Source organism: Tupaia chinensis, unplaced genomic scaffold, assembly GCF_000334495.1.
Source record: "Tupaia chinensis unplaced genomic scaffold, TupChi_1.0 Scaffold000294_5, whole genome shotgun sequence".
In the NCBI taxonomy this organism is placed as follows: Eukaryota; Metazoa; Chordata; class Mammalia; order Scandentia; family Tupaiidae; genus Tupaia; species Tupaia belangeri.
The window spans coordinates 3,291,851-3,302,872 of record NW_006159782.1 but is presented as its reverse complement, the minus strand read 5'-3'; the positions used below and the strand labels follow the sequence as shown (position 1 = coordinate 3,302,872).

At 57.9% G+C, this 11,022-nt stretch overlaps 1 protein-coding gene across 1 annotated transcript in view; it reads left to right on the top strand.

The window, feature by feature from the left end:
- CACNA1I (calcium voltage-gated channel subunit alpha1 I) overlaps window positions 1-11,022 on the top strand; it is a 120,813-nt gene that overhangs the window by 54,308 nt on the left and 55,483 nt on the right. Inside the window, 2 exon segments of the mRNA XM_014588682.2 lie at window positions 5,532-5,691; window positions 9,461-9,776. Of these exon segments, the coding sequence (XP_014444168.2) occupies window positions 5,532-5,691; window positions 9,461-9,776 (476 nt within the window).

Sequence of the window (11,022 nt, the reverse complement as noted above, 5' to 3'; positions counted from 1 at the left end):
CGGGGGCCCCCCCCCGGGCCACAGGGGAGGGGGGGCAGCCAGGAAGAGGGAAAGACACACACGGGGTGGGGGGCACCCCCACAATGTCTTCACACGGCAGTCCACCCTCAGCTCAGCCAGCCAGGCATGGCAGGGAGTCCTCGAGGTGCAAACCTGGGGCCCTCCCACGTGGCTCTGTTACCCTGGACGTCGTGTCACCACCGTGCCCCCACGGCTGGCCCAGAAGAGTGCCCAGCACACACTCGGTGGCCCGGCCACCACCCGGCTCTCCTGCATTTGTTCAGGGGCTGCTCTGCATGTGGCCCTGAGGACACAGGGTGCCGGGGCCTCCCTGCGGCCTGCCTGGTGTCCCAGCTGGGAGGTAGCCAGGGGCGCAGAGAGCGCGAGGGCTGCGATGAGGGGTGGCCATGGCAGTTCCCTGCGGGGCACCAGCCTCACCAGGCACTGGCAGGGTGACAGAGGGGAGAGTAAGGCCTGGGGGCAACGCTGAAGCTGCCCTGCCAGGACCGGAAGTGGATCTGCCCGGCTGGGTGGAGGGGCCACACTGCGAGACGTGGACCTGGAAGTGCCCAGGGCGGCACCTCCATCCAGGCTCCCTCAGGGCCGGGGGAGGAAGGTGGTGAAGGTGGGCGTGCAGTGTGTGCAGGCGGGGTAAGGATTATGGGGTGATGGGCTGCTGGAGGCTCCGACTGTAGGGGCCCCTCTGTCGTGTCCTGTCCGGGTATTCCTGAGGGGCTGGCTGGACAGGAACCTCTTCCCCTTCTGTACATTAGGCGGAGCCCAGAGAGGGCAAACTGCCTCGAGGACACCAGGCAGGGGTACACCTGTTCACCAGGCAGGACTAGGACCCAGAGGTGTCCTGGGTCTGTGCTCTGGGTGCTCCTCGGGTGGGGGCTGCATCAGACACTCGAGTGGCTCAGGGTCTTCCCCTTCTTGACGGGGGGTTGGGGGGTGAAGGACCTCAACCACACTCACAGGGTCATCTGGTTCCCGGCCCAGGCAAAGCTAAACGATTGCACCAAGAAAGAAGAACCCGGCAAGCGCACCCTGAGGGAGGACAAGTGAGAGCCATGGGGGAGCTGGAGGGAGGAGGGCTTGCTGACTAACTGGGGGTGATAATCAGGGAAGGCTGCCTGGAGGAGGAGCTTCTGCTAGGGAAGGTGTGGAGGCTTGGGACTGATGGTGACTGGAAGGCATTTCTCCCTCTCTCCTTTGTACCCGCCCACCCCCTCCAGCCACCCCCTCACATCTCCGTCCTCCTGCCTCATCTATGCTCTCTGTGCCCACCTGTCTCCCTCGATCTTTCTCAGATTCTCGTTCCTGTCTCTCTCTCTTCCATCTCTCTGTCTCCCTCTGTCTCTCCTCTCCTCACCTCTACCTCGTGCCCTGCTAGCCCAGGGGAACCAAGAGCAGCGTAACTGTCCTGGCTAATGACTTGACCATGGGCGTAAGAGGAGGATCAGCGGGGTCTCCTGGGGCCCTCCCTGATGCCCTAATCCCACAGCCTCTTTTCCCTGGCACAGAGCTCGTTCTAAGTCCTTAATTAGCTAATTATGCCAGGCTCTGTGGCCCTGGGACTCTCTGGGCCCCAGGGAGGGCAGTGAAGGAGCTGGGCAGAGGGAGGAGGGATGGGGCTGCCATTCAGGGAAGCGCTGCCAGGTTGTCAGGAGTCTTTCAGAATTTCAATATCCCCGAGAACAAGGGAGATGTAATTAATTGAGCAACAAAGGCTGGGCCCGCGGGAGCAGCCATGAAGCCAGCCGCTGACTCCAGGCCTCTCGGCTCCCACCCCTCCCCCCGCCCCCGCCTCTCCTCCAGCCACTGCTTGCCCTCCTGCACACCTCCTGCCTCTGCCCCGGCCTCTAGGATTGCCCCTTCTCCAAAGCCCAGAGCTGGCGGGGTCTCTGCCGGCCTCGCTGAGCTGTCACTCTGCACAGAGCCTCATCCTGCCTAGGCCGGCTGCGGCCAGCCCGGGCACCGTCTCCTGTGCGGCACGGTCACCCAGAGCTGCCCCTGCCCTCGCACAGCCTTTTGCTCAGCTCTGGTCCTGTGTGGCCCTGCTGCTGGGCTGGGAGCTCCGAGGGGGCGGCTCATCTCTGGATCCCCCTGCACCCAGCACCGTGCCTGGCACACAGCAGGCATCTATTGGGTGGACGGACAGATGGATGGGGCACCAGAGGGGCCTGCAGCTCACTGGAGCTGGGCTCCATTTGGGTGGGTTACAAGGGCATCGTTCTATTTCCCTGTGCCCCCGTTTGGGGGAGGTTGCCCCCATCCTGGCTGCTCTTCGTTGGGTGAAGCCACCTGCGTGGAGCCCCACCGCTTTTCCTGCAAAACTAGGCTGACCTAGTTTCGTGGGGAGGGAGGAGGGGGTGGACATTAATTATTGATTGGAAATCACTCCACACACAGTTCCTGATGCAAATCCCAAATAATTACCCTTGTTAATAACCACTTCAGCTTTACCCCTGGAATAAATAAAAATCTGGATGGGGCTTGTCACCCTCCTTTCATTCTCCCGGCTCCCATCTTCCACTCTCCCCACGCCTCGTCACCTCATTCGTTCACAAGCAGTCGTTCAACAGATGTTAGCTGAGCCCGGATCTGCTGGGTTCTGGGAACACTGATGTGACTCCATCCAGGGGCGGCTCTCAGGACTCACACCCCCGTGGAAGAGACAGGCGGTGAACACACCTGTACACGAGGGCTAGACGACGGCCTGATGCCCATGTGGATGGGACCTCCAGGTGCGCAGTAGACAACCTGCACGCCTGTACGCGGCCGCCCGGGCTAGGTCTGGGATGCCGAGGTTGACCGGAGCAGAAGAGAGAGGGACAACCTCTACCTGGGTGGGATCCGGAAGGCTTCACCGGAAGAGTTTTAACAGGGCCACGGGGCTGGATAGGAGCTCAGGCACGAGAGAGGTGGAAGAGTGTTCCAGGAAGCGGGAACGGCATGGGTAAAGTACGGTGGTGTGAAACCTCAGGTGTGTTTAGGGGATGTCCAGTTCTTGGTACTGAGAGGCACAGACGCCTACACTGATGAGAGGGAGGCAGAGTGAGCTTAGAGAAGTGGGCAGTGTGGCCCCCACAGGATCGTGGGGCGCACTCGGGTGCCCTGCCCGCTCTTTACCCTTGGGGCCACAGGCACTAGTGTGGCACTTCTCCCCGGAGCACACCGGCACAGTGTGGCACTCCTCGGGCTCACGGATCTCCCAGAGCCCTCGGTACCCTCCCCGGGGGCCCACCAACCCGAGTCTGTGGGTTCCAGGGATCCCGTGGTTTCCACCCGCAGTGGTGCCACACCCAGATGTGGGGTGCAGAGCGTCCTCACCAGGTATGCCCCTCTTTCTGCCTCTGGACTCTGCTTCCTCTGGGGAGGCAGGGCTGCCCTCCAGGGCAGGAGCCCAGCAGCACCAGGCTCACCCCTGCCCTGCCCTCAGCCTCCACAGAGAGGTGGGCTCGGGTCCTTCATTCCAACAGAAGTCTCTGGGCTGACTCTCCCTGGTCCTGGTTGGGGTCACATGCCCACCCTGAACCAATCATAGAGCTAAGGGAAGAGACTGCAGATTGGTAGGTCCTAGGCCATGTGCAGTTTCCAGAGGCCTGGAAGGGTGCTGCGCAAAACCACAGCAGCGGCCCATCACCTGGAGCGTGCAGGCCTGTGCGTGCTCCGTGACTGGGGCGTGATCGTCATGTGTGGGGCCGAGAGGGCAGGGGCCTGTAGACAGATACTCCTGAGGCCAAGGCAGACTTGGGAGAGTGGGTCCGTTTCCACAGCGGGGAGACCGAGTCTGTGGGAGAGAGGACAGATGGCAGGAGGGGACCGAGGGCAGGGTGGGGATGTAGCTGGGGGGGTGCTGAGTGTGCGAGAGGCCAGAGGCCGAGCCCTGCCCCATCTTCCCCGTGGGCAGGAGCCCTAGTGAGAGCTGGGAACCTTTGCAGGGCATCCCTGTCTCATGGGCTCCTTTGCTGGAAGCCTCCAGGAGGGGAAGCCTCGTCCCACACAAGCACAGCCAGAAGGGCCAGGATTTGAACCTGCTGCTCTCAGGGAAAGACTGTGCTTGCCACAGGCCTTTTCTCCCTACCGTCAGGTTTTCAGGATATCAAGCTCCTGCAGAACGGAACTAACACTCGCATCTCCCTCTCTCCTGCCGGCCCGAAGTCCCTTGGCCCTCTGTCCTCCTTGGGACTCCTGTCTTCACCTCCATTTCCTCAGGTTCTCCTCTGTGCAGTGTCTTGGCTGGTTAATCACAGCTCTCTCTCAGGGAGAGAAGTCTCTCCTCCCGGCACCAGGCCAGATCTGAGCCCCTTAGCAGGGCCACATCTCTTCTGAAGGTGGTCCTGGGGCTCAGTCTGGTTCCATCATGCATTGGGGTGGGTGGCTGTGGTGTCTACGTGGAGACCTGCTGGAATTGTGCTGGAGGAGTAGGGGTGTGTGCTGACAGGGTCGAGGGGACCACGGCCTTCTGTGGACATGAAGGGCATGCAGGACACGCTCACCAGGCACCTCTTGGGCCCGCCCTGTGTGGGTACTGCACACACAGACGTGAGCCAGCCTTGATCCCAGGCCTCCAGGATGAGGGGTATGGCCGAGGGCCAGACGTGGCACCTGGGCTAAATCCAGACTGCCGCTTCTTTGCTGGGTGACCTGGGGCAAGTAGTGGTTCTTTGACCCTCCAGTTGCCTACTCCATAAAATAGGGGTAATGCTGTCAGCCTCAGGGCCAGTGGGTATCGTGGTGAAGGCACTGCACTCCTACACGGTCAGCCACGGTTTGAGTCCTGGACCTGGTGCCTTGAAAATCATGCCAGGCATGTGTGTGCCCAAAGTCCTGAGAGGAAAATGGAGAAGGGATTGTGGCCTGGCCATCGCCCTTGCTTTCCCTCTCTCTGTCTCTCTCCAGTGAGTGTGTGTGCCTTACGGCAACAAAAACAAACAAAACAGTGCTAACCTCCCAGAGCTGTGGGGATGGAAGGAGCTCATATTTGTGCAGGTCCCCAGGAGAGCACTTGGTACATACAGATGCACCTTCAGTGCCTGTAAGCGCAGGGCCCAGAGCCATTGCCATGGCTGCCTTGAAAATCATGCCAGGCATGTGTGTGCCCAAAGTCCTGAGAGGAAAATGGAGAAGGGATTGTGGCCTGGCCATCGCCCTTGCTTTCCCTCTCTCTGTCTCTCTCCAGTGAGTGTGTGTGCCTTACGGCAACAAAAACAAACAAAACAGTGCTAACCTCCCAGAGCTGTGGGGATGGAAGGAGCTCATATTTGTGCAGGTCCCCAGGAGAGCACTTGGTACATACAGATGCACCTTCAGTGCCTGTAAGCGCAGGGCCCAGAGCCATTGCCATGGCTCTCCGGCTGGAGGGGCAGTTACCGAGGGCGTTTACCGGACAACCATCGGGTGAACAGGAGCAGCAAGAAGCCCCTGCACGTGTGCTCCCTCCTGTCCTCCCACTGTCCCTCTGCCTCCCTAGCCCCGTTCCCCCTCCCTCTGCTCTCTGACGACCCCTCCACCCTGTGCCCTCCCAGGTATGCGGATCCTGGTGAACCTGCTCCTGGACACACTGCCCATGCTGGGCAATGTCCTCCTGCTCTGCTTCTTTGTCTTCTTTATCTTCGGCATCATAGGTGTGCAGCTCTGGGCTGGCCTGCTGCGCAACCGCTGCTTCCTGGAGGAGAACTTCACCATGTGAGTGCTCCGCCCACGCGGCTCCTGGCTTCTCACGGCTCAACCACGTCCGTCACTGGGGATGGGACCGCAGGGCAGGGGAGGGGCGGGAGCCAGCAGAAGTGCTGCCCGTGGAAAAGAACTCCGGAAACAGCCCCTGAACCCGGCTACAGCACAGATGCCCCTCCTGTGACTTGGGGACCGAGGGGCGCACAGGGCCCTGAGTATGAGCAGGAGCCGGGCACTTCTCAGAGAGCCTGTTACCAAGGCAGTGAGACAAATGGGGCTTCGGCTCTCCGAGGAGTTGGGACTCATCTGAAAAATCCAACATCGATAGCATGCCTTTAGTGGTGAGGGGTCAATGTCTACGTGTGCGTGTGTGTGTATGTGCGTTTGGGCAGACATAGCCTTTCATTAAAAAATGTTTTTGGGACCAGCAGTTAGTGTAATGGCTATGTCGCTGGACTCCATTGTAGTCTACCGCGGTTCAAGTCCCGGACCTGGTGGCTCAAACTCACGCTGAGCGCGTGTGCGTGCGTGCCCAAGGTCCCAAGAGGAGAACGGAGGAGAAGGGAATGCGGCGTGGCCATCCCCCCTGGGGGGTGATTTCTCACTTTCTGTCTCTCTCTGTCTTTCTGGCGAGTGCATGCACCCTATAGCAAAAACCTCTCCAAAAAAAAAAAAAAAGTTTCTGCTACAAGAGGGTACATATATTTGCCAGAGAGATAGAGGGCGGGGGAGGGAACACCCCCCCAACAGGGCATAGTCATACCACAGTTCTCTTCGTCTGTTTCTAACTCCTGCCAGGATTTGGGGCATGAGTTTCTTCTCACCAGGGCCAGGTTTGAACCACGGTTGGCCATGTGAGAGCTGGCTTTCTGAATTACTGAGCTACAGGAATGACTCATACTTTCATTTTTTAAAAAAGTAATTATTTGATTTAATTTGTTATTATTATTTATTTTTAAAAGAATTATTTTACTTGTTATTATTATTACTATTATTATTATTTTTAACTTGACGAGAGAGGGTGAGAGAGAGAATGTGAGAAAACAAGCTGCTAGGTCCAGGACTTGAACCATGGTCGGCCATGTGTCAGTGTCTTAACCACTATGCTACCTACCAACCCCTATTATTATTATTATTTTAAATTTGCAATAGGGCATGTGCACTTATGAGAGAGAGACAGAGAAAGTGAAAAAGCAAGCAGCCAGTCTGGAACTTGAATCACGGTTGGCCATGTGGGAGTTCGGCACCTCTAACCACCACGCCATTGCTGGCCCCCATCTTTTAATGATTTTTAAAAAGAATTATTTATTGAATTTTTAAAAATTATTATTATTATTATTATTTTAATTCATCAGGAAGAGAGAGAGAGAAAGTGAGAAAGCAACATGCCAGGTCTGGGACTTGAACTGAGATTGGTCATGTGGGAGTTCTGTGCCTTAACCACCACGCCACCTGCTGGCCATCATCCTTTCGTTTTTACTTATTATATTTTTAGAGAATTATTTTATTTAATCTTTTATTCATTGTCATTATTTTAATTTTATTTTTTTGAAGTTGACCAGAGAGAGACAGAGAGAGAGGGAGAAAGAAAGTGAGAAAGCAAGCTGCCAGGTCTGGGACTCAAACTGTGGTCCTCCATGTGGGGAGTTCAGTTGCCTTAACCACCATAGCTTCTGCCGACCCAGATCCTTTCTTTTTATTTTTTTTTAAAGAATTATTTAATTTAATTTTATGTATTTATTCATTTCTTTTTAATTTGACCATAGAGAGACACAGAGAGCAAGAGAGAGGCAAAGTGCGAAAGCAAGGCACCAGGTCCGGGACTTGAACCATGGTCAGCCATGTGGGAGTGCTTTAGCCACCATGCCATCTGCTGATCCCGATCCTTTCATTTTTAGCATGTGCATTGCTACTAAGAGCTAGGCCCTGGGAGTCAGAAATAGGAAAGCTATGGGGCCAGGTGGTATGATGGTTAAGGCACTGGACTCCCATATGCTGACTGACCATGGTTCAAGTCTCACACCCGGTTGCTTGAAACTCATGCTGGTCACATGTATGTGCCTGTGTGCCCCAGATCCTGAGAAAATAGTCAAGGAGAAGGGGTTATAGCATGGCCGTCCCTCCTCGGGGGTGATTTCTTGCTTTCTGTCTCTGTCTCTCCAGCCAGCACATGCACCTATAATGAAAATTTCACTCAAAAAGCAGAAGTAGCCATTCCTTTTCTCATTTGACAAACACACCCAAGTGCCCCTCTTCTAGCCAAGCACATGCCTGGGGCTGAGGGTGCAGTAGAAGAAATGGTTCCTGCCCTGGAGGGGCACCAGGCTGGAAGCTGATCGCAAATGTCTCTCCCAGGAGTTGGTCAAGACCAGGGGCAACTGCTAGAAGACGTGGGGACACTGCACAGGGTGGGGTGGGGTGAGCTGTCTCCCGCTAGACCTGTCTGGGGTGGGGGTGAGGGTAGGGAGGAAGGTTGGGGCAGGGACTGGCCTACCCACTCCTTGCTGTGGGGGAACAGTGGGGCACTTCGGGAGACCAGAGAGGGCACCTTGGTAGCTAAGGGTCTTGTAGGGAGGAGGGAGGGTCTACAACTGTGTCAGCCACCCAGAAGAGGTGAGTCCTGAGGCAGGGCCTGGGGCAGCGGGGTGTAGACGCCTGCTTCTCCTGGTCTGACCTTCAAGGGTGGGGGAGCAGGTGTGAGCTCTCAGTTGTGGGGTTTCGAGACGTGTCCAGACCCTTCTGTCCCATACAAATCTTTCCCTCCATCGTGCTGTGGCCAGCCCCTTCTCATTACTTCGTTATCTCTCACCTCCTCCTGGAAGCCTTCCATCACTGCCTCTCCCCCACAAAGCACACGATTCTACCACCCTGCTTGATTTCCTCCTGGTTACCTCAGAAGTAGTCTCACTTGTCGGTTTATTTACGTGGTGGTTGGGTGTCTAGACAGTGTATTTCTTTGTCTCTGAGGCTTCTAGAACCTAATTTGTCCATAAGAACAGGGCCACCTGCTTCGGGACTCTTCCCAGGGCCTGGAATTGGGCTTGGCAAGAGTACTCCGCAGCTGCCTGTTGAATGAGAGTGAATGAATGAATGAGTGAATGAGTGATTGAATGATTGCGAGAACGCCCTTACCACCCCAAGGCAGGCTGGGAATGAGGACCACAGTTCTCCCTGGGCCTGCCATCACCCCTGGGACTCCTGTCGCAGCTGAGATTAGGGGAGCTGGAGGCAGGGTGCTGTGCGTGTGCTTGGCTGGCCCCACCTGGGGAGGGGGTGATACATGTAAATAAATGTCAGATGAGGCAGGGGCTGGGCGAGCTCTGCCCCTCCTTTCCTAGGCCGCCTGCCGGCCTGAGCACGGCTGCAGAACAGGAGGGCCGCAGAGCTCAGGTCGGGTGGGAGGCAAGGCCGAGGGCACCTCAGGTCTGGCCCCTCTGGAGGGGAGAGACGCTGAGGCCCTAACTCAGAGGGCAGGAGCAGAGATGCTGGCCACAGGGTTTTCACAGGGGCAGGCTGTGGCAGGGTCTAGCTCAGGACCGGGGCCTGGCCAGGGTGGGGACCAGGCAGCGTCTCAGGCAGGAGCAGAGCTCGTGCACATCCATGAATTCCCACGACTCCACGTGCTCTCGCTGGCCTGGCCTATTGCCTGGAGGCCTCTCAGGGCAGCTCCGGCCCCTGGCACTGCCCCGCCCCCATGGCAGAGCTGGGTGGGCAGGGCAGGAAGGCCCCTCCCTGACTGTGACCGTCCCCTTCCCTTCCACCCGCCTCCACCTGCGGACAGACAAGGGGATGTGGCGCTGCCCCCCTACTACCAGCCGGAGGAGGACGACGAGATGCCCTTCATCTGCTCGCTGTCGGGGGACAACGGCATCATGGGCTGCCACGAGATCCCCCCGCTCAAGGAGCAGGGCCGCGAGTGCTGCCTGTCCAAGGACGACGTCTACGACTTCGGGGCGGCGCGCCAGGACCTCAACGCCAGCGGCCTCTGCGTCAACTGGAACCGCTATTACAACGTGTGCCGCACCGGCAGTGCCAACCCCCACAAGGGCGCCATCAACTTTGACAACATCGGCTACGCCTGGATCGTCATCTTCCAGGTGAGGCCACGGAGGCCGGCCCCCAGTGCTGGGCCAGGGTGTCTGTGCTCGGCGTCTGTCACCCCGTCCCCTGGAAGACTCTCCGACCTGCTGGCCCAAGAGTGGTCACACCAGCAGGTGGCCAGCCGATGGCCGATGGCGTGGTGGTGAGGTGCTGGCTCCCATGTGGCCGACCATGCAGCCCTGTCCTGGAACTGGGGGCTTGAGAACACGCCGGGCATGAGTGTGTGTCCAAAATCCCAGAAGGAAGGGGAATGGAGACGGGCTTGCGGTGTGACCATCTTCACGGGGGGAGGCGCTGTGCTTTTGTACTTTCCCGCGATCTCTCTGTCTCTCTCCAGCAAGCACATGTGCCCACTGGAAAAGAAAAAAAAACATTATCATGCCCATTTCACAGACAGAGAACCCAAGGAGGGAAGCAGGGACCAGCAGTTGGCGTAATGGCTACGTTGCTGGACTCCCAAGTAGTTGACCGTGGTTCGAGTCCCGGACCCAGTGGCTTAAACTCAAGCCGGGCACGTGTATGTGCGTGCCCAAGATCCCGAGAGGAGAATTGAGGAGAAGGGATTGTGGCGTGGCCATCCCACCCTGAGGGGGTGGTTTCTTGCTTTCTGTCTCCCTGTCTTTCTGTCTTTTTGGCAAGCGCACACGCCCTATAGCAAAAACCTCTCAAAACAAACTAGCAAGGAGAGGAGGAAGCTGGTTGGCCAGGGCTTTATTGTTATGTCAGGGTCTAACCCAGCTCTGGGTGACCTTGAAGCTGGTGTTCTTGACGGAGTCCCAGGATGCCTGGGGGAGCAGCAGGGCCTCTGTTCACAGAGGGCAGAGGTGGGACTCCCGGCTGACCAAGGTCAGCAGGCCACCTTGGGGAATGTGGGGAGGAAGGAGACGTGGGTGGGGGCAATAGGCTGCACAAGGCCGGCCCCCCCGCACGCACAGATCCATGCGTCCACGTGGGGCGTCGTCACCTGTGCTCTGCAATGCTCCCCTGCCCGCGTTCTGCAGAGGATGGGCTGTGGGACCTGGGTGTACAGCTTGACCTCTCTGCGCCTGATAAGTCAGAGTAGTCGGCCCTGTGTGGGAGTGCTCCGTGAAGGTGACCTTCCTGCTGCCCTCTGGGAAGCTGCTCCCCTGCCCCGCCAGGTGGACTGTGAAGAAGGGTCGAGGCTCAGAGTGGGGGAGCCGCACAGCGGCCAGCTGGAGCCCGAGCCGGGCGGTTTTCCAGCCCCGCCCCCCTAGCGCGGTG